The 20,834-nt window shown below is 44.9% G+C and overlaps 1 protein-coding gene across 7 annotated transcripts in view; it reads left to right on the top strand.

Moving 5' to 3' along the window:
• ACTN1 (actinin alpha 1) overlaps positions 1-20,834 on the top strand; it is a 130,812-nt gene that overhangs the window by 84,925 nt on the left and 25,053 nt on the right. For 4 of the 7 annotated variants that reach the window (XM_073348445.1, XM_073348450.1, XM_073348443.1 and 1 more), the window contains exons 6-10: positions 1,188-1,266; positions 9,413-9,494; positions 11,629-11,714; positions 19,042-19,134; positions 20,537-20,767. In XM_073348445.1, coding sequence (XP_073204546.1) covers positions 1,188-1,266; positions 9,413-9,494; positions 11,629-11,714; positions 19,042-19,134; positions 20,537-20,767 — 571 coding nt within the window. Of the gene's footprint in view, positions 1-1,187; positions 1,267-9,412; positions 9,495-11,628; positions 11,715-13,444; positions 13,531-19,041; positions 19,135-20,536; positions 20,768-20,834 lie in introns of those variants that run through there. The other 3 variants (XM_073348446.1, XM_073348444.1, XM_073348449.1) reach the window with 2 other exon arrangements.

The raw sequence follows: 20,834 nt of genomic DNA, 5'->3' as shown, positions 1-20,834 counted from the left end.
CGGGACCCCTGCCCCATCCAACCCCCCTGTTCTCTACCCTCTGACTGCCCTGCCCCCTGACCACAACCCCCAACTCCCCTGCCCTCTATCCACCCACCCCCCCCCGCCTCTTTATCGCGCTGCCTGAAGCATCAGTGCCTAGAGCACCAGAGCGTTGCACAGGCAGCGCAGTGCGCTGAGGCTGCGAGGGAGGTGCGGGGGGCTAACCTCCCGGGCCAGGAGCACAGGGGCCGGGCAAGAGGGTCCCACAGGCCATAGTTTGCCCACCTCTGAGGTAGATGATGGTATCTCCTGGAGTCAGAGGCCGGGTCCCAACGCCTGTGATGACTTTGCCAGTCTCTTGCACCTAGTAGCACAGCCCCAGGGTCCCCCACAGGATCAAGCCCTTAATATAGTACGTGAGCTATTGTGCCATATTTACAAAGCGTGACCTCAAATGTTGGATATTTTTCCCCGGATTCTTTCCTTATATAGAAAAGCAGCCTTTACCTAAAGTTTCTCTGATAGACTCATGGATTCAGCATATTTTTTATTTAAATATTTTAAGAGATTATAATAAATTTAGGCCTTAACATATTTTGTATTAAATTGAGATTTCATTTTAAATGGGTTTATTTTTTAAGACTTTTTTATAATTTAAATAATAGAATAAAAAATCCATTTTTATCCACCCTGATTTTGGTCTGTTTTTTGTCCTCCCTTCTCCTACCAGCTTTGGATTCTATGCTGAGGACTGGGGTGGGGTGGGGGGGGGAGATGAGGGAGGTCAAATATAGAGCTGATCATAGCCAATAGCAATTGCTCCTCCTCATTCTTGATCTATCCTCTCCTAGAAGATCTTGCATATCAAGACTTTTTTCATCCCTAAGCTCTGTTTCTGCCCTTGAGTGCCTGGGCACTCTATTTAACAATGAAAGTTCTGTGGTGAGTGAGAATTGGCATTAAGGAGGCGGCTGCACTAAGAACCTGGTCCTACACCAAGTCAGTGAGAGCAGGGTGGGGGTCTAAAGCAGAGGAGAGCCTTGTCCACAGTTGAGTACTTACAGAAGTTGCTATAAGCTAATGAGCCCAAGGGTAAAGATCTAGGCTCCCAGAATCTTGTCCCCATCTGTCATGCCCCCCCGCCCCCCCCATGTGTCTTCCTGACTGAACGCTGTTAATTGTGCTCTCTTCCATCTCTTTCGCAGCTGGAAGGATGGCCTTGGCTTCTGTGCTTTGATTCACAGACATCGCCCAGAGCTCATCGACTATGGGAAGCTGCGAAAGGTACTAGCTTAATTTGATTTAAGTTAAGGAACAGAGACCCTGGGTTTGTTGAAATTAAGAGAGACTTGAGCTAGCTTGACAAACCAGGAGGAAAACTTAAACTTGCCACTGAAGCTGAAAATATCTTGCCTAGGGGAGGAAAGAGGGGAGAGATCAATAAATTCAGCCTCACTGAAAAAAGCTTTATGAATTGCCTACTGCCATTCCCTGTTTTCACAATGATTTATTGGCAGATAAGAGGAGGGTGTGGTCTGTAGGAAGTATGGATCACGTGTGCCGAGGTCCAATGTGGCAAAATCTGTTAACTCAGCGATGCCAGTTCTTTTATGCTAACCTTGTGTGCAAATTACATGAACTAGCCAGTCAAGTCAATGTTAGGTCTGGAGCAAAAAGGATGGGGCAGGTTACCTGGCTATGAGGTTTCTTTTCACAGAACTAGAGTGAGACAGGCATATGTGCATTCTTTGCCATCACTTGAAATCTTGTAATGCGCTGCCTCCCTAGTGTGGTTAGTCATCTCTGCTGTAGTGTTGGGCTCTTCCTAGCACTTGGATTGGCGCATTAAGCAATTGAAAAGTGTTTATAGGAAAGTTTGATTCTACTTTGAAAAACAATTCTATTAAAATGGGATCTTCCTGCTCAAAAGATCAGCTCCCTGGTGTACTTGAGGCAGATCGGATGACTTGGTGATGAGAGTGTTTATTGCTTTGTATACCTGTTAGCTCTCCTGAGCCAGCACAGTATGAAAGCATGAGCTGGATTCTATGCCTACTTCTGCATTGTCAACAGAACAGTGTACTAAGTTCCAAGTATTTACGCCTGTGCCTACTCGTTGAAGGAAATGAGTGTCAAGTGTCACTGAGGGCACAAGTGTCACTGAGGGCAAGAATTTGTGATACTTGGAAACTGAGCATGTTAAATATAGAAATCATTGGGATCATAAGCCTAGAACCCCATCGTTAATGGATCTCAGTTCTTGTAATGGTGGCGGCAAGTGGATGGGACCAGTATGCAAATAAGTAGAGTGCAAAAGAGTTAATTAAATCAGCTGTCTGTGTGAGATGCTAACTGCACAATGCCTAATACTCCATACAATCAATAACTTCCGAGGTGTTCACTGTCTTGCAGAGCAGTCAATTTTATTTTCTATCGGTTTTAGCATCTTGGGATCAGCACTTGATGAATAAACAGTGGAGGTGGACCCCATCTGTTTATACAAACAGCAGCAACAAAAGAAAACAGGTTAAAGTCAACCACGTTTTCATTTTTTTTTCCCCCTTTTGGAAAAATAAGGCAGCTAAACAAGGGGTCTTTGAAAATGAAAAATCTAGCAGGGAAACCACTGAGTTCCCATACTAGAAACAAAAGTCAAAGCCAAATCACCCTGCTGTGAGGAAAGGGAAAGGAAGTTTAGCTGCTCACGTAGCCTGACAGCTTTTCAGAATGAAAACGAGTGGTTGTCCTGTCCAGATGGAGGGCAAGAATTTGGTCTGAGGAGAGATTGACAACCCCTGCTCTTCCCCTGTCTCCTGCCTTCTTGAAGAAGGTTAAAAAGAAACCTTCTAATGAGAGAAACTCATCAGACCTTTTCTACTGCTTCTTGTCCTCTTTCTCATGGTTGTTTTCCCTTCCCTGTGCACTTTTCTCACCACTGTTGTTCCTCTGCCTCTTCCCCTTGCTCGTTTTGGCTTTGCCTAGACTAGAAGTTAAAGGTGTCTTGTTAGCATGTTGCCTACAGCAAAGGGGTTGGCTGAGGGACACTGTCTTTAACACACGCTAAACTGGTTGAGCTAAAGCCTAGGAAGAGTGTAGCAGGTGGCCTAGCTCTAACTCTACCAGTTTAGCTCATGTTGAAGACCACAGGGGGCCTTCTCCACGCTACACTTTTACAACATGTCATCTAGGACAGTGGTCTCCAAACTGGGGTGCGCAAGATGATCCCAGGGAGTGCGCGGCAGCAGAAGCGCCGCCAGACAGCACTCTGCTGCTTTTATTCTTTGGCGGCAGCTCTGCCCGTCCACGGCTGGTGTTCGTAGGGTGACCAGACGTCCCGATAAAAATTTGTAGTTCTTTGTCCCGCGTCCCGACCGATGCACGGTTTGTCCCCGCTCTGGCGGGGTTTTTTTTTTTTTTTTTTTTTTCCTTCTCCCAGGTCTTCTGGTCATCTTCTGCCGGTGGCGCATCTGCGGCAGGTCTTCCAGTCTTCACCCTGGGGGTGTGCGAGCCAAAAAATTTGGAGACCACTGATCTAGGATGTTGCTAACGTGGCTCTTTTTAAATCCTAGTCTCGGCAAAGCCATTTCTCCCTCCTCAGATCCTTGCCTTTTGTCTCTTCAGTTCAGCTCACTTTAATTTTCTCCACCTGCCCCCTGGAGACTGCTGTTTCCTACCAGAGTTTGGAGCCTTTCCCCTGGTTCTGCTTCATTCCTGCTAGAGCGGGGTGGCCAACCTGAGCCTGAGAAAGAGCCAGAATTTAGCAACATACATTGCCAAAGAGCCACAGTAATACATCAACAGCCCCCCATCAGCTTCACCCCCCCATTCCTAGCGCCTCCTACCCACCAGCAGCCCCACTGATCAGCACCTCCCCCTCCTTCCCCTCATCTTCCAATCAGCTGGTTCATGGTGTGCAGGAGGCTCTGGGGGGAGAGGGAGGAGCGAGGCCACAGCAGGCTCAGGGGAGGAGGCAGGAAGGGGTGGAGTGGGGGCAGAGCCTGTGGCAGAGCCAGGGCTTGAGCATTGAGCCCCCCTTGGCACACTGGAAAGTTGGCGCCTGTAGCTCCAGCCCCGGAGTCGGTGCCTATACAAGGAGCCGCATATTAACTTCTGAAGAGCCGCACGTGGCTCCAGAGCCACAGGTTGGCCACCCCTGTGCTAGAGCTTTTGGATCAGTAAGGAGGAGGAGAGCAGCTGGGTAGCAGAGTAAAAGACACAGTTTATCTTTGTAGATAAAATGAAGGGAATTGGGCATGTTCTGGACAGATACAGCTGAAGGGAGACACAATTGTCCACATAAAGGAATCTTTGAGATAAGATGGGGATTGTGCTCTTTCAGTGAAGCTCAGACTAGTATTATAATGGGTTTAAGAGGCAGCAGGAAAAACTGACATCTCTTCAATGAAATGTTCATACCTGATGTCCTATTGAGCTGCATCACTAAAAGCTGCAAAAGGGCTCAGCAGTTCTGGAACACATCTGAGCCTTAATAGGCTTGGATGGCAGCAACTACTTGATATTGCAGCTACTTGTTTTGGACAAGTGATTGCTCTTCATGGCTCTGGTTAATGGTAAGGAAGATGGGGTGAATTCTCTTGGCATGCTGACAGGGAGCAGTTTGTCAGGAGTTGGGTTTTCCCTTCCCCCATCTCTCCCCTATCTTTAGCCCAATTGCAAACCACATTTCTGATCTCTTCATTCAGCATGAAGATTGAATGATGGCATAATCACTCCTCCAGTGCTATAATCAGTCCATAAACTTGGCCAGTATAAGATTCATATTGCCATATTGGATGCTTCCTAATTTGTTTAAGACAACTCCTGAAAACATAAGTCATACTAATTGGATTTTTTTCAGCTTCTGCTGCTCTGACAGATACAGTAAGTGCTCTGTCTCTCCACTCCCACCCCCCTCCAACTCCTTCCAGATTGCTGGTTGATAGAGGAATTTTTGTATTGGTGACATTGCAATAATTACCATGGTAACATCTTGTGATATGGGGACTTCAAGCTTACTGGAGGAGGAGAGACATCTGAGTGTATGAGTCAGGGTTGTGGGGTGGTGGGGGAAGGTGGAAGCTGTGGGAGAATCTAACATGAATGTCTCCAGTCAGCAAAAGCAGAGTGCACAAGATAGCTGGCCAGGTTTACCAACGATCACAGCTTAAATAGTGGAATCTTTAAACAAGTAAAATACAGCTTTTCCTGAGCTTCCTTGGCTCAGACAGACTCTAGCGAGCTGTTCCTCTCTTCTTCCCTCATCTACTTTAAAGCTTATCTGAGGCAAATCGGTATCAAAGTGCTTCTGCTGGGCCATACCCCTTTAAACATCAGTCTTGTGTGTTCTTTGGGGTGCACGGCCCTAGAAGGAATTGGAGATGTTAGAGAAATATCTCTCTAACTTATAGCAGCAGAACATACCAGGGAAATGCACAGATTGCATCTCTGTAGTCTAGCAACACTAGAAAATGACCTATTGCTGGCAATAGTTGTCTGCAACAAAAACCAGTGCAACAAAAAACAGAACTGCAACTGGCCTCCCTTGCTCCTCCTCATCTGGTGTTGAAAATCATTATCTGCAAATGTAGACAAGGCACTTTAAAATCAGCATAGAAAAAGTGACCAGTAGTACCATGTTCCACCAGGTCGTCATACTTTTTGAAATGCCACTGAACGCATTTTGGTTTGGTCTACACTGATACTTAGACTGTGTTCAGTACTGTAACAGTACTGGGACTCTCCAGATGGTGCTATTACAGATGGCCTTCTTGGCTCTGTCTATCTGAATGTGTAGGAGTTAGAGCTTGAAGTGCTTATTGTTAATTGTGATGCACTCCTTTTTAGATGTTGACTGTATTGCCAACAGAGTATTTTTGCCGGTGTCTCTGTATGTGTCCGTTTCACTGATAAAGTTTGCAGATGACACACAAACTGGGGGTCAGTCAGTAATACAGAGTGATCTAGACTGCTTAGTAAGATGGGGGAACAAGCAAACAATACATGTTTTAATACAACTAAATGAAAACGTATACATCTAGAAACAAACAGTGTAGGCCATAGTTACATGATGGAGGATTCGATCCTAAAAGCAGCGACCGAAAAAGATTTTTGGGGTAGGAGATGCACAGTGAGCTGAACATGAATTCACAGTGCGTCACTGTGGCCCAAAGGGCTGATGTAACCTTTGGATGATAAATAGGGGAATCTCGAGTAGAAGTAGAGAGGTTATTTTACCCTATATTTGGCACTGGTACCACCACTGCTAGAATACTGTGTCCAGTTCTGAGGTCCACAAGTCAAGAAAGACTTTGAAAAGTTGAACAGGGCTTAGAAAAGAGCCATGAGAATGATTAAAGGATTAGAAAACTTGCCTTATAGTGATAGACTCAAGGAGCTCAATCTGTTAAGTTTAACAAGAGACGGTTAAGGGGTGACTTTGATTACGATCTAGCAGAGAAAGGTATAACAGTCCAATGGCTGCAAGTTGAAGCTAGACAAATTCAGACTGGAAATAAGGCCTAAATTTTTAACAGTGAGAGTAATTAACCATTGGATGAATTTACCAAGGATCATGATTGATTCTTGATACTGGCAATTTTAAAATCAAGATTGGATGCGTTTCTCTAAAAGCTCTGCTCTAGGAACTATTTTGGGGAAGTTCTCTGGCCTGTGCTATACAGGAGTCAGACTAGATGCACACTATGGCCCCTTCTGGCCTTGGAATCTATAAATCTACTTATTTTGTAAGGCACAGAGTTAGTGCCTACAGGTTATACCTACGCAAAGAAACAAAAAATTGCTACATGGTGCCAAAATATTACACATATTGGTTTAGGGGGAATTGTTTCTGAAAACTGTAGATGTTTCAATGTTCTAACCTAGATAAGACTTTAGTGTGGGGACTGCACAATGACCAGTGCTGCAAAGGGCCCACAGGTGCGAGACCAGGCTCTTTTTCTTTCATAATTGCTTCTATCCAATCACATTTAGCTTACACCCTCCTGCTTTGCTTGGTCCAAGAGAGGTGGCTTGTTAATCCAATTTCACTTGAAGCTGCATCTCCTAGGTCACTGCAATAAGCAACTGCACCAAGCCTTAAGTTTGGGAGTTAAGGGGCACAGAAAAGCCAAATATGAAGGATAAACTGCATGGAATTTCTTCATCTCCTAGCACTGGGGAGGATCAGGGCTAGACCACTCTTATATTGATGAGAATGTGCTGAGAGAGAGAGTCTTCACACTATCCTGAAAACCTGTTAGTGTTAAACACTAGTTAAACACTACCAACTGCCATGTAGACTGTCCACCAATAGAAGCTACTGGTTCTAGTGCCAACAACATAAAAATTGATGGTATGCATGTTATTTAGTCTCTTTGGCAGCTTATTTCACACAAATGGAATGATTTTTGGGAGCATAACCACCATGATTGTGTGGCTATTGCAATATTTTCACAGAATAAGACTAAATCTCATTTCCATAGCTGTTTGATGCAAAGCTGAATAATCTGTAGTCCGAGAGTTCTCAGACTGGTTGGGAGGCATTAGATAGTTGGTATCTATGTTTGAACACTTAATGATTTCTCAGGGCTTTTTTTTCTGATGACTCCTGCCTTTGGAATGCTAATCCCTTGTTTGGTCCTTTAGAGTCTAGTTATCTTCATGGTATGGTCAAGGCACACTTACTTTCTTTAGGATTTGACTGACTACCTTTTAAGCTCTGTAACTGAAGTGCATTTCTGCCCTGGCAATAGGTATAATAGAAATTAATTAAAATATGCTATATGTTTTCAAGGGCCAGGTAGTGTCTGGTAAGTGGGAATACCTTGGATGGAGGTTTAATACACATACAAAAGACATTTAAAAAAAAAAAAAACGAAAAAAAAAGGTCTTGTAGAGTAAGGATTTGTTCTGGGTGTCCTGGGAAACTGCCTTTTCCTCCCACTCAACTGTATGCAATGAACTGTACACCGGCTGGTAACCGTACTCAAGCCCAGAAGTAGCTGCCATCATAGTGTTGCTAGATGTAAATAGTTGGTGAAGCATTTTGAAATTTTTTGGGGATAAATGCTGTTTAAATGTAAAATACCATTGTTACTATCAATATGACATTGCATCTATAGTAGGGCAAATTAAATCTTTTAATTAGGCTGTGAGATATGCATAACTTTTCCTATTGTTGCATCTTTATATCAAGATTGAGTGTCTTTCTAAAATATATGCTCTACCTTGGTGGTTCTCAAACATTTGTACTGGTGACCCCTTTCACAGAATATGCCTCCGAGTGTGACACCCCCTCGCCCCTTATAAATTAAAAAAACCTTTTTTAAATAGTTAACACTATTATAAATGCTGGAGGCAAAGCAGGGTTTGGGGTGGCAGCTGACAGCTCATGATCCCCACGTAATAACCTCATGACCTCCTAAGCGGTCACGGCCCCCAGTATGAGAACCCCTGCTGTAAATCAAGCGGAAGCTATGGGCTTGATGCAGGAGCAGTTGCAGGGGTGGGCAAGTTTTTTTGGTCTGAGGGCCACATTGGGGTTCCGAAACTGTATGGAGGCCCGGGTAGGGAAGGCTGTGCCTCCCCAAACAGCCTGGCCCCCACCCCCTCCCACTTCCCGCACCCTGACTGTCCCCCTCAGAACCCCTGACCCATCCAACCCCTCTGCTCCTTGTCTCCTGACTGCCCCCTCCCGGGACCTCCCACTCCAATCCCCTCCCCGTCCCCTAACTGCCACGACCCCTATCCTCAGCCCCATCCAATCTCCCCTGTCCCCTGACTGCCCCCCGGGACTCCCTGCCCCCTTACCATGCCGCTCAGAGCACCACGACTGGCAGCTGCGCCACCCAGCCAGAGCCAGCCACACAGTCTAGAGCAGCGCTGCCTGGCAGGAGCTTGCAGCCCACTGTCCAGAGCGCTGGCAGCACAGCGAGCTGAGGTTGCGGGGGAGGGGCTGGGGGCTAGCCTCCCTGGCCGGGAGCTGTGGGGCTGGGCAGGACAGTCCCTATTGCCTGTTGGCCATAGTTTGCCCACCTCTGAGCTATTGAGTGGAATTCTATGACCGGCAGGAGGTCAGGCTAGATGATCATAATGGTCTCTTCTGGCCTTAAAAGCTGGGAATCCCCACACCCTTTAGATTCTTTTGTTAAATCTGTTTGCAAAGTCGACTCCTAACCAATCAAATGCATACACTTGTGATTCCTGTTAATGCCATCAGTCACGTGGCTGAGTCCCCAGGCACTGCTTTTAAAATGAACCCAGTTATTTAATCTGCTGTGGTGCCTGCTGCATCAGTGGTTTCATATTTGTATTTCTGTCAGTCCAACTTAGTTATCTGAAGCAAACCAAACAACGATGCTCTCTGGTTTCAGAGAAATATTGTTTCTCTTGCTGCATTTTGATGCTAACACTCTGGCTCTTCCTTTCCTAGGATGATCCTCTTACTAACCTAAACACAGCCTTCGATGTGGCTGAGAAGTATCTGGACATCCCCAAAATGTTGGATGCAGAAGGTAAAGTAGAATCCAATTTTTGTTTTTGATTTTGGTTTTTCCCAAGATATTCCCCGCCTCTTCTAGTTGGACACGTATTATTCCAGATCTTCCTAATCTTGAATGCCCCCTCCATCACTACACCCCAAACAAACAGAATAAAGGTTACAACAGAAAAATGAATCTCTTGTTCTATTTCTCTCTTTCTCCTGTGCCCCTCATTCTCCCATGTCTGCTCAGTAGTTTTTAATCTGGGGCTGATACAGTGGGCAGAGACACGTAATACTTGGATATATCTATCTGACTGGGGTGGTGCTCCATACTGGATACCAAACTGATTTGTGAACCAACACCACATTATGTGGTGGCCCTACATATAATGAATGGGAGAAAATATCAAAACAGACCAACTTCAGTTATTTCCTAAATATTGTCATGGTATCATTGTCCCCATCGTACTGTGCTTGATACATGTTGGCATCCCATCTCTGGCCCATAGCTCCCTATTAGTTACAGTAAAGGCTCCAATTTGGGTTGGATCTAGTCTTCAGTTCCCACAAGCCAGACTCCTGACTACAAGAGTTTGCTTGTACCTAATACTAATTTGTCATCTCTGTAGTCAGAAGCCTGCACTGTCATTACTGCCGTTTGTAAAGGTTTCCATTCTCTTGCCATGAATCTAAAATTTACCTAAGATCTTGGTTTCCCCATATCCTTTCAAGATCTAGATTTAGTGGTTCAAGAGACAGTCCAGTGCAGGACATACTCTTCCTTCGATCGAGGATTTGTATCCTGGACCCTTTTTTGGTGTAGTTGGTTGCTGCCATTTAAATGAAGCCATTTGTTGAGGATTAGAGGAGGGTGTGGAGAACGAATTTGGCAAGAACAACTCTGCCAGTTTTCTCTAGATTTCTCCAACCCACTCTTTTACCATGTCTGGTACTGTAAACTGCTTCCCTCTGAACTGCTCAGTCATATTAGGCATGAGAATACAGCACTGACCAGTTCTGGAAGCAAAGGGAGATACTTTCTATAAGAGGCACTTCTGAAAAAGTGGGTAACTGGTTATCTGAAGGCATTTGGGGCAGCAGGGATTACCTTTTAGAAACATGAAGGGTCCCGTTTGGAAGGCTCCAACTCTCTCATTTGCACTTCAGTCTGCTGGCCAGGTCTTCATTTGTACAGTGGGTATTTGCCCAAGGCCAGCTGACTCTGAAGAGGGAGGCTTTGTTTCAGGCTTGGTTTGGGAAGTGAAGACCTGTGTAAAATAACATATCTCTGTGGTGGGGATACACACAATTAAAACTGGTTAACCAGCGTTTGGACAACTAGCAATTTACTGTGCACACTTTTTTGATGCAGGGTTCCCAGCCTCAGTAACCAGTCATGCTTCCTCCTGCCCTTGCCCGCTCCTCATTGTTGTGATCCCAAGGAATTGCCATGTTTCTGGGATAGATTTTATTAGACTGTCTCCTCCAGGTGCTCCCAAAGAAATCTACCCCAGAAATAACTGGGTCTAGTTTTGGGAATGATAGAAACAGATGGTTAAGGCCATGCAGGATTTCTCCTGCTTTGTCAGAGTAGCTCTCCTTCCTAAAGGAATAGAACAAATGTGTGTACCTCTGCAGTGTAAATACCGATGGCCTGATCTTAAGAGGTGTTGAGTTCCCACCGACAGTAATGGGACTTGGAACACTTGGCACCTTTTGAAAATCAGACCGTCCATATGTTGGGGTGATTTGAGGGGGAGGAAAAAACTCACCTCAAGAACTTTTAGGGGACGGAGGAGTTGAATTATGCTAAAACTATAAACACAACAGCCTATTGGTGCTTTGCTGGGTTCATCCCACCGATTCAACTGACAGCTCTGCCTTGGCTGGATCCATCTAGAGAGGGATGAAATGTTTCAACATGAAACATACTGTGATCCCATTAGGTTTTCCAGGGGCTAGATTACACCTCCTCTTGGGAGTTTTGTTGATAAGGGAAGGGTTGCTGGAGAGGGTCAGGGAGTCCTGCATAAAGAGTGTGCAGAGTAGGACTTTCCTGTGACATGTACATGCCCCACACCAGGTGTCCTGGACCGTTCTGGCTCTCCTCCCTTGCTCTTCTCCCATCAGTCGATATGCTCTTAACTTCAGGTTTTTTTTGACAGACATTGTTGGAACTGCCCGCCCTGACGAGAAAGCCATCATGACCTATGTTTCTAGCTTCTACCACGCCTTCTCAGGAGCACAGAAGGTATCGCAGGATTCCAAGCTCCCTCCACACAGCGCACCTGGTCCTGTTGCTAATGTCCAAACCTTTTTTCTTTCTCTCTCTCCTCTCTAGCTACGGGCATCTTTATATTATTTTTTGGTAGAGTTGGCTGTTGGTTCAAAGTGGTGTCCCAAACATAAGAATTTGGGGGGCAGGGATTGGGAGAGCATATCCCTACAGTCAGTGTACAATAAAGCCACAGGACTGCTGAGTGCACATTAATCCTATGGTACTGGGAGCTCTGCCATCAAGATTCCCTCTCGACTAGCTGAGCTAGTTGGCACCAGCTCCTGTCACACCAGTAAGACTAGAATTGGAAATCAAACCTAAATCTTTAACACAGTGTTGCAGTGCTTTTCCGGTAGGCCACCGAACTTGCTGTGCAGTTGCTGTGGTTCCCTTATGTTCAGACACTACAGCATACCACCACTGGAGTTTATTTCTGATGAATCCACTTTTTGGCGAGGGTGGGGAATGTGGCTGGGCAGGAGGTTTCAGAAAGAGCACAGAGTGGCAAAGCTAACACATTCACTCGCCCTTATACACATTCACTACACCTGAGCTATAGGGTCTCTAAGGCCTGGCCTACACTACAGGGGAAATTCGATCTAAGCTATGCAATTTTAGGTACGTGAGTAATGTAACTTAAATCGATGTAGCTTAGATCTACTTACCACCAGGTCCACACTACACGATGTTGATGGGAGACGCACTCCTGTCAACTCCCCGTACTCTTCTCGATCCGATGGAGTACAGGAGTCGACAGGAGAGCGATCTGCGGGCAATTTAGCAGGTCTTCACTAGACCCGTTAAATCAACTGCTGATGCATCGATCCTGATTCTCTTCCCTTACTCCTTGGGCATCTGTGGAAGTATTTCTTAGACTAACTGAGCCACTGGAGGGATCATCCCAAATACTAAGCTGCCACTCTCGTTGCAGAGTTCAGCATAACACCTATTCCTTTTACACAGTGAACTCAGCCCAGCTTCAGCTTGCCTTTGAAGAGTTTATCTGACATACCCTCTAGTGCTGTGGCTCTCAAAATAGAGGGGATCACATATTGCATCTGAGACACCCGCTTTTCCCTTTTTCTTTCCTCCCTTTCGTCCCCCATGGTGGAGGTTGGACAGATGTGTCCTGGCTGTATTTTGCCAAGCAATTGCCTGCCGTTATGTAGTTACTTAAAGAAAGTATTGCTAAGTGAGACCTGATAAATCTCCCTCAAAAATCAAACACACTGTAACTGCTTCAGTGCCATAGGATTATCCAGTACACACTGAAGCAGAGTCGGAAATACTCTGTAAGAAGGCAGTCTGATCTCTGCAATGGCCTGGCCACTTAAGACTCACAAGCCTTTCAAGAGAAGACTCTCAAAATGCTAAAGCAATAAATAAATTTTATTCATTCTCATGGCTGGGTCAGGCCCACTGACTGTGGGGCTGTGAAAATATGTAATTTGGAGGTTGGCTCGGAAGAAGAACTGGATGCTGGGAGGAGAAAGGGGTGGTACCACTTTGATCCACAGAGCCAACCCTGCTGGTCACTTTCTGATCCGAATTCCCAGCTCTCCGCATGGAAATCTATTTGGCCTGTCCTGCAATGCATGATGGGAAGTTTTCTCCCCCTCTCTCACGCCACCCATGACTGTTTATTTTATTCTATGTGCTGCTTCTTACTTTATCCTTTCAACCTCTTTTCCTTCTTTGCACAGATATTATAGGCCCGCTAAGGCCGGATGAGAAGGCCATTATGACCTATGTTTCATGTTACTACCACGCCTTCTCAGGTGCGCAGAAGGTGAGACATTACTCCTAACAAAACCCTCCCTCTTCTCTTCCGTGCCCTCCCAACAGTTAACTCTCTGGGAAACATCTCAAACCTTTGGTCCATGAACATAGAGGCAGGGAATCCCATGCTGTCGCTGCACTGAGCGATCTAACCACATACATAGCTGTTCTGGGATGTATGATCTTTAACCTGGCTGAAGAAGTTATATGAGGAAACTATGGATTCAGAAAGTGTTCTTTAAACATACTTCAGCTCTTCCCTTTGTGCCTCTCTCTGCATCCACTCCCATGTGGTGGATACAAGATTCCTGTCCAAGGTGGGCACGACCCCACTGACGAAGCCAAAAGGAAGAAATTGACCTTTGGACTCCATCACTCTTGACTGGATGATGTGTATATCAAAGCAACAAGCTTAATTTCCGCCTTGTCAAGCATAGTCTTGTTCTGAAAGCTGATTAAGATGGGGCTGTTGAGGGTCTCATTTTGTAGCTGCCAGCTTCCCTCCCTAGTGAGCTCCCACTGGGTCAGTGGCCTCTTCCTGGGCCAATTTCCAACGATATGTGAGCTGCCTAGGAGGAAGTAGCCCATAATTTTCTACCCCTAGACAGTGCTCCAGCTGCGAGTTTCATCCCTAATTAGTCTTAGCTGAACCACCTGAACTTCCCTTCTCTTACCCATTTCTCCTCTCCTGGCTCCTCTCCTTTTGTTCTTTCCTTCCCACTCATTCGCCTCCCTTCACCAACCACCTGTTTTTCCCTCCTTCTGTCAGCTTTATCTTCCGCAATATTTTCTTTGGTTCTTTCTCTGCTTTTATTCCAAGCCCCTTTGCCTGGCACTGGGTGGCCTACCCCCAAAGGAGTGGATTAGCCAGCTCAGAGATCCCTGCCTCCCACTGGGCAACAGTTTTCTAAAATGCCAATTTTCTAGTAGTACTTTTTATAGGAGGAAAGCTCTGTGCACTGTTAAGTGTAGGTGTGCATTCTCCTCCTCCCCTCCCCCTCCAAGCTCAAGGGGATTCAGACCAGGGGCTTTGGATATATGGTCCAAAGCCTGAGACTTAGACCCATCTCTAATTAACATATTACAAACAGGACAAAAATTTCCCTTCTTTCTCACAACTACTTTCTATAAAGGATGCACAGTCCACATTCTTCCCAAGGGAGAGTCATGTTGGCAGCATACTAAGCACCTCAGGGCTACACGTGGTTTATACAAATCAGTGCTGATGGTAGCCAGCATCAGTTTTAATACCAAGATGCCACCCACAGGTTACAGGTTCCACATATAAAGAGCTAGCTTGAACCATAAGTTTATTTTTTTTATTTTTATTTTTTATTTAGATCAAGCTGGAACATTGCATGCTGGGACCTGCTCTGTTTTATGCAAAATAGGTGCAGCTCTGGTTCCTAGTAAATTGCAAATGTGGTACTCCATTTGGACAGTGCTGAAGTAGGTTCACCTACTTCACATATATGGGTTTGGTGGTGGCTTTGCCATGAGAATCCTGGCTAGTAAATTATTTGAAACTCTTCACAGCAGGCTAAGTGGAATACAAGCCATCTGATGCTTTCCCATAAAGACCATTCTCCCAGAGCCCATGCCAGACTAACCACCAGCCGCAGTATTTTCCAGTTGCCACACACACAGTTCTTCAGTTTAGGTTGATGGCAAACCTAAAATGTGGGTAGAAGGTGAAAGAGCTGGCTAGGTTTCTGATGGCGTTAAAGGTGCTGCCCGTCAATCCTATGTTGTTCTTCTTCTCCCGTCCCAGTCCATCCTTTGAAAATATTTGCAGCAGCTCCTGTGCCCATTTCACCAATTAGTGCTGGTGCCAGGGCTTCTATTGATACTGTAAACAGAAACATTGTCTACTGCCACAATGTCTGAACCAAGTAATTGGAGTAAGAATCAGAGAATTTGCTTCTTAGCTATTAAGGTTTGAATCCATGTAGTCTAACTGGCTTATAGGGAGGATTAAAAAAAATTGATTAAATTGTCAATTTGCCAGCAATTTAACTACGACTGGAGGGTAGGGTGTAGCTCCTTTTTGAAGCTCTCCCAGGGCCAGTCCTACATTATCCAGCTATTGAGTGACAAGTTTAAAATCTCGGGCTAATACAAAGTGATTACTGAGCATGGTTCTCACTAGGTCTAGGAGCACAGTGTGTCTTTTTAAGCACTGCCGTCTCTTACTTGATTAGGTGAGTTACTGTGGTGTCGCTCCATTTTTCATTCAGATTTCTCATTACTGCTACCAGCCCTGAAGGGGAGGTCACATGATCAGCTTTCTGCTTCTTTCATTCTCTTATACTGAGTCTTTAAAGGTACAGGGGCCCCAGCCTGACGTGACATTTGTGTGGATTGCTACTTTTCCTTTAAATGATTTATATATAAAAATATATGTCTATACTTGCTTTGGTTGGTTTGCTTGTTTTCTAACTGCTTCTAACTTTCACAACACTAAACTGCATGGGTGTTTAACTACTGGTTGGGTTCAATGTTTTAATATATTGTAAAACTTCACTTCTGCAGTGAAATTTTCTGAATAACTTCTTGCCATTTTATAATGTGTTTGTTTGGTATGCAGTGTTCTGGGGTGCTCTTGGGAATATGTATTAGTCATAGACAGGTGGCCACATCACAGAAACCATTATGGTCCTAGATCGCTTTATTGACATACTAAGCAGGGAGACGCAGGGAGACCCAGGGTTGAATAGGCCATGGAGACCACTCCCCTTTCATCCCTAGAGGGGTAGCTCCTCAAGGCCAGGATTGAGACACATGGGCAAGATAATGTGGGCAAAGCTTATCGTGTCATTGCCTGTGTTGTATCTCTTCTGTAGCTAGAGTCTCTGGGACTGTCAGTCCAGAACCTTTCAGGAGCAGCAAATCGTCCATAAACATTCCTTTAATAAAGGAACATGTGGTGAGCCATCTAGACGTTACGGAGAGTGTGTCTACATTCCACTCCTTTCCTTAAACATTCTGCTTCTGCCATCACTGCTGCTGCTCCTCTCCTGGGAGCACTGGTGGGAGCACAAATGGAGATCACATGGAACATTCTGTTTAATCCTAATCACAGCAGGTCAGCACAACACATTGCCTGCAACTCTAGTAGTTGTAGCACCATGTCTACTGTAATCCTCCTACTGTTCTTGTAGTAACAGGACGAGTTAGCAAGAAGTCCAGTGTAGGCAGGAACACTGAGAAGCAGGAGTTGGTGTAGGGGAGAGAGAGAGAGACTGACTTCCAAACAAGCTAAACATCGGCAATTGGGGAATTTTTTTTGTTTGGACACACGGGCACCCAAAATGTGGGGGGACTGGAGGAAATCTGCCATCAAACACATGTAAATATACCTGTTTAAAATGGAATCCCTACTGCTTAGTTGGCTGCTGCCACAGCCACATGTGAATAACAGGGTTGGAGAATTAACACCCTCCCCCCCCCAAAAAAAATCCCCACCACCCTGGCCCTGGGTACTATAAAGTTTGAGGTGGATCTCTCTCTCTCTCTCTCTCTCTCTCTCTCTCAAGTCACATTGGATGTAGGGACACTGGGTATGTCTTTTTGAGATATCATTTGATATTCTCTCTGTAAAGTCCACCTGGATGGCAAAAATGAGCCTTTGGGACCAACCAAGAGGAAGTTAAAATCAAAACAAGAGCATGCTTTCTGACATTTTAAACTGTCCTGAGCACTTCTCGTTTATACTTTTTACCAAAATGGCTCTTTCCCCTTTAAAGACCATTTCTACATGTTCTTATTAATGTAGTTAATATTTGTATACCCGCTAGCTGGCCTAGTTTAGCTATGGGAGAGATGACTGAACACACGCTTTTTTGAGCCTCTTCCCAACGACTAAGATCACCAGTTCCTTTGGGACTGTACGACTCGTATGTCATTTTGAAGCTTATGATTTTTATTGCTATTCTTGCTACCTCACATCAGCTGCAATAACTGGAGGATTTTTCTCCAATGACATCAGAGGCTGAATAAACAAATATAAAATGCCTTTTAAAAATAGATGTACGTTTAAACTTGCCAGTCATGAGCTCTTTAAATGGTGGGCTATTTACTGCTCCAGAATCTCTCTCACATACAACCACTTCTGATGTCAGTTCCACTTGCAGATCTAGAGCACTGTGTAACTTACAGAACATGTAAGCTGTAGAGACACCATGTGCGTTCACTCCTTGCATTGCTCAACAACAGGCTCCTGTTGGCCACCGGTGAGTGATGTAAGGAGTTGGGATTGACTCCCTATCCCAGCTTCCTCAGCCACCTGGAGATATCCACATTGTGGAGGTAGAATGGTGATAGTATCTTTAGGGCTTCGGTGGAAAGAGGAGATAAGGATGATGATGATGGCCTCTAGCACGCTATCTGTGCCAGAAAGAAAATGGCCTTTCAAGTTGTCTGCACAGCAGATGTTGTTCCAAGGACTCTGTCCGCCTCTGGAGAAGGATCTAATTCTCCTTCGTGTTCACAGGAGCTGTGCAGATACATGGGCAAGTAATGCCCCAAGAACAAGCCTTTTTATATATTTCAAGTGTTAAGCACGTGCTCTTGCTAATAATGTGGCACTCAGGGTGGACTGTTCAGACCTTAGTTTGCAGCTGGGATTTCCATTCCTTGATCCAAGTTTCAACATGTCTAGTCTTCCTGCAGAACGCCACTGTAATAATGATACACCATGGCTCAAGAGACTTGATTTAGGGAAGGAGGCAGAGAGATTACCAAACAAATCCCAGTTAGATGGAAGGAAAGTCTCACCTGGATCATGAAAATCCAAATAAATGTAGGTCTCAATAGCCGGTGGGGAAGGAAGGAAAGGTTCCTCCATCCATCGGATATTTCTGTGCCTTAAGATGGAATTGCACGTAAAGGGTATCAAAGACTGTATATTGTAGGGAGAGCTAGAAGATAGCTCAACTGTTAGACAGATTTTGGGGGAAAGGAAAGAACAAACTCAAGTATTTTCTTAGAAACTAGGTAAAGACTCACCCAGAGTCCAGTGTCTGTATCAAATACAAATAAACAGCACTTTCTTAAGGTTAAAAGCGTTTAAGGAAGATTCCCCCAGTTTGACACCTGCCATAGTAGTACCCAGGCATCACAGATCAATTATTGGAGTTGTGGCTTTGAGCGTCTGCTTGTGGCATGGAGAGGGTGTCTCAGGCCACTTGTATGAATAATTTCAGAAAAGACCCAGAATTCTGATTGTCCCATAGCAGACAAGCCTAGACTGCTACATCAATTGAGCATGGAGGCTGAATCCACTTGAATGCATCGCAGAGAGATGCTTTACTGGGGAGGAGAAAAATCAAGTTATGGTAGAAAGTCAAATGAAAAACTAAGTTTCCTGGACATGCTTTCAGACCAGAGATGGGCTGCTAGAGCCAGGGATGGGAGACTTTTACTCTTCACCACAGGTATGTAGCAGGAGACTAAACCACAAGTTTTGGGTTATGGTGTTTTGACACTTTTTCCCCTTCCTGTTTTCTCTCTTGTTTGACAGGCGGAGACAGCAGCCAATCGTATCTGCAAGGTGTTGGCAGTCAATCAGGAGAATGAACAGCTCATGGAAGACTATGAAAAGCTGGCCAGTGATGTAAGTATTAATGGTGCTGTCAATTCCTGGGCAGCATTGTGTGTATTACATGTATTACTGTGGAGCCTAGGTCCTGGACCAGGACACTATTGTGCTAGGCTCTGTACAAACACAGTACTGTGTTTCTAAACCTACAGCCAGATCTCTAGTACTGTAGAATATACGCCATCCCATGTTTCCTTAGAAAATGTTTTCTTCCAATAGGTAAAAATGAAAGACTCTGAACTCAGGTGGCAAATGTAATCTACTTCAAAATGGTGGCCATCTGGAGTGGAACAGCCTTCAGAGTCTCAATTTTATTGAAAGAAATCATTGTATCACTAAAACTAAAGAGAGAGAGAGTCATTTTAAGAAAAGATGTGCAATATTGTGCAACTTTATTATGTACCGTCTTTCATGCGTTAAGAGTTAAGTAAATCATACTGGGGAAGAGAAGTTAAAGGTCTAGGCAAGGGAAAAAATAAGTATTCACTAACATTTGGAAAGAGTCTATATATGATAGAAACTGAAGACTGTTCCAGATAGCAGCAGCTGCAAGGAGAAGGCTCACACATAGACAGTTATGAAACTGGAGAAATGATCATAGGAAGCCTGTGGTAGACAAGTAGAGGAAGCAAGGGGGAGAGCAAAGGGACAAGGTCTATAAGCAGGATTGGAGGAAGATAATAAAGAACTTTGAGTACAAAGAGGACAGTTGTAAAATTGATCCTGAAATGAACTGGGAGCCACCAGAGTTGTTTTGGGATGGATGTGATGAGATCCCACTGCATTGTAGGAAAGCATGTGGCAGCTTTCTGCTCCACTGGGAGCTGCCAATTTTTTATCTTCCTGCTGGCTGCCTAGCAGCTGTTTGCTGTGGAAGACTATTCTCAGAGCTGTGCTGACTTCAAAGAAGTTAGAGTGGAAAGATGAAAATGGAGGCAGTAACTTCATTTCTACATCATAGACCCTTCTGTGTCAGAGAGGGCAAATCAGTTACAACAGGGTAGCTCCAACAGAGCTAGAACACTGACAGGCTTGCAATATTTTTGAACCAAGCAACAGCCCTATTAAGGTCTAGCATGATCTGAGAACAGAGTTTGGTCTTGATTCTGCAGAACTGAACTATGAATTAACCACATCAAGGCATTCTGTGCTGTAATACTATGCCTCAACATGGTGTTCTATACAGGGTAGATACCATAAGACCATACTTCTATGAAGTGGTGGACAGCCTTTTCTTAAACCAATTCCCTGTCTTTGGCACAATCCTGCTGGCAACACCCAGTTTCAAACATAAAGTGGACAGTCCCTACTAAGTTCTGAGGACACAAGCAGTTTTAACAAAATCTAAAGTTGGGGCTTAATTTTTAATGATTTTGCAGCTATTCTGACTCTTCCCTCTCGTCCTTGCTGTTTTCAGCTGCTGGAATGGATCCGCCGCACCATTCCTTGGCTGGAGAATCGGGCGCCTGAGAACACTATGCAAGCCATGCAGCAGAAACTGGAGGATTTCCGGGACTACCGCCGCCTGCACAAGCCCCCCAAGGTCCAGGAGAAGTGCCAGCTTGAAATCAATTTCAATACCCTGCAGACCAAGCTGCGGCTCAGCAACAGGCCAGCATTCATGCCTTCAGAGGGGAAAATGGTCTCGGTGAGTTGACGTGCTGAGAGCACAAGGCATCTGTCTACCCTTCCGAATCAAGCTTACTACTTTAGAC

This window comes from Lepidochelys kempii, chromosome 6 (genome assembly GCF_965140265.1).
Source record: "Lepidochelys kempii isolate rLepKem1 chromosome 6, rLepKem1.hap2, whole genome shotgun sequence".
Classification (NCBI taxonomy): Eukaryota; Metazoa; Chordata; order Testudines; family Cheloniidae; genus Lepidochelys; species Lepidochelys kempii.
The sequence above is the reverse complement of the archived record's forward strand: the minus strand, read 5'-3'. Positions and strand labels throughout refer to the sequence as shown.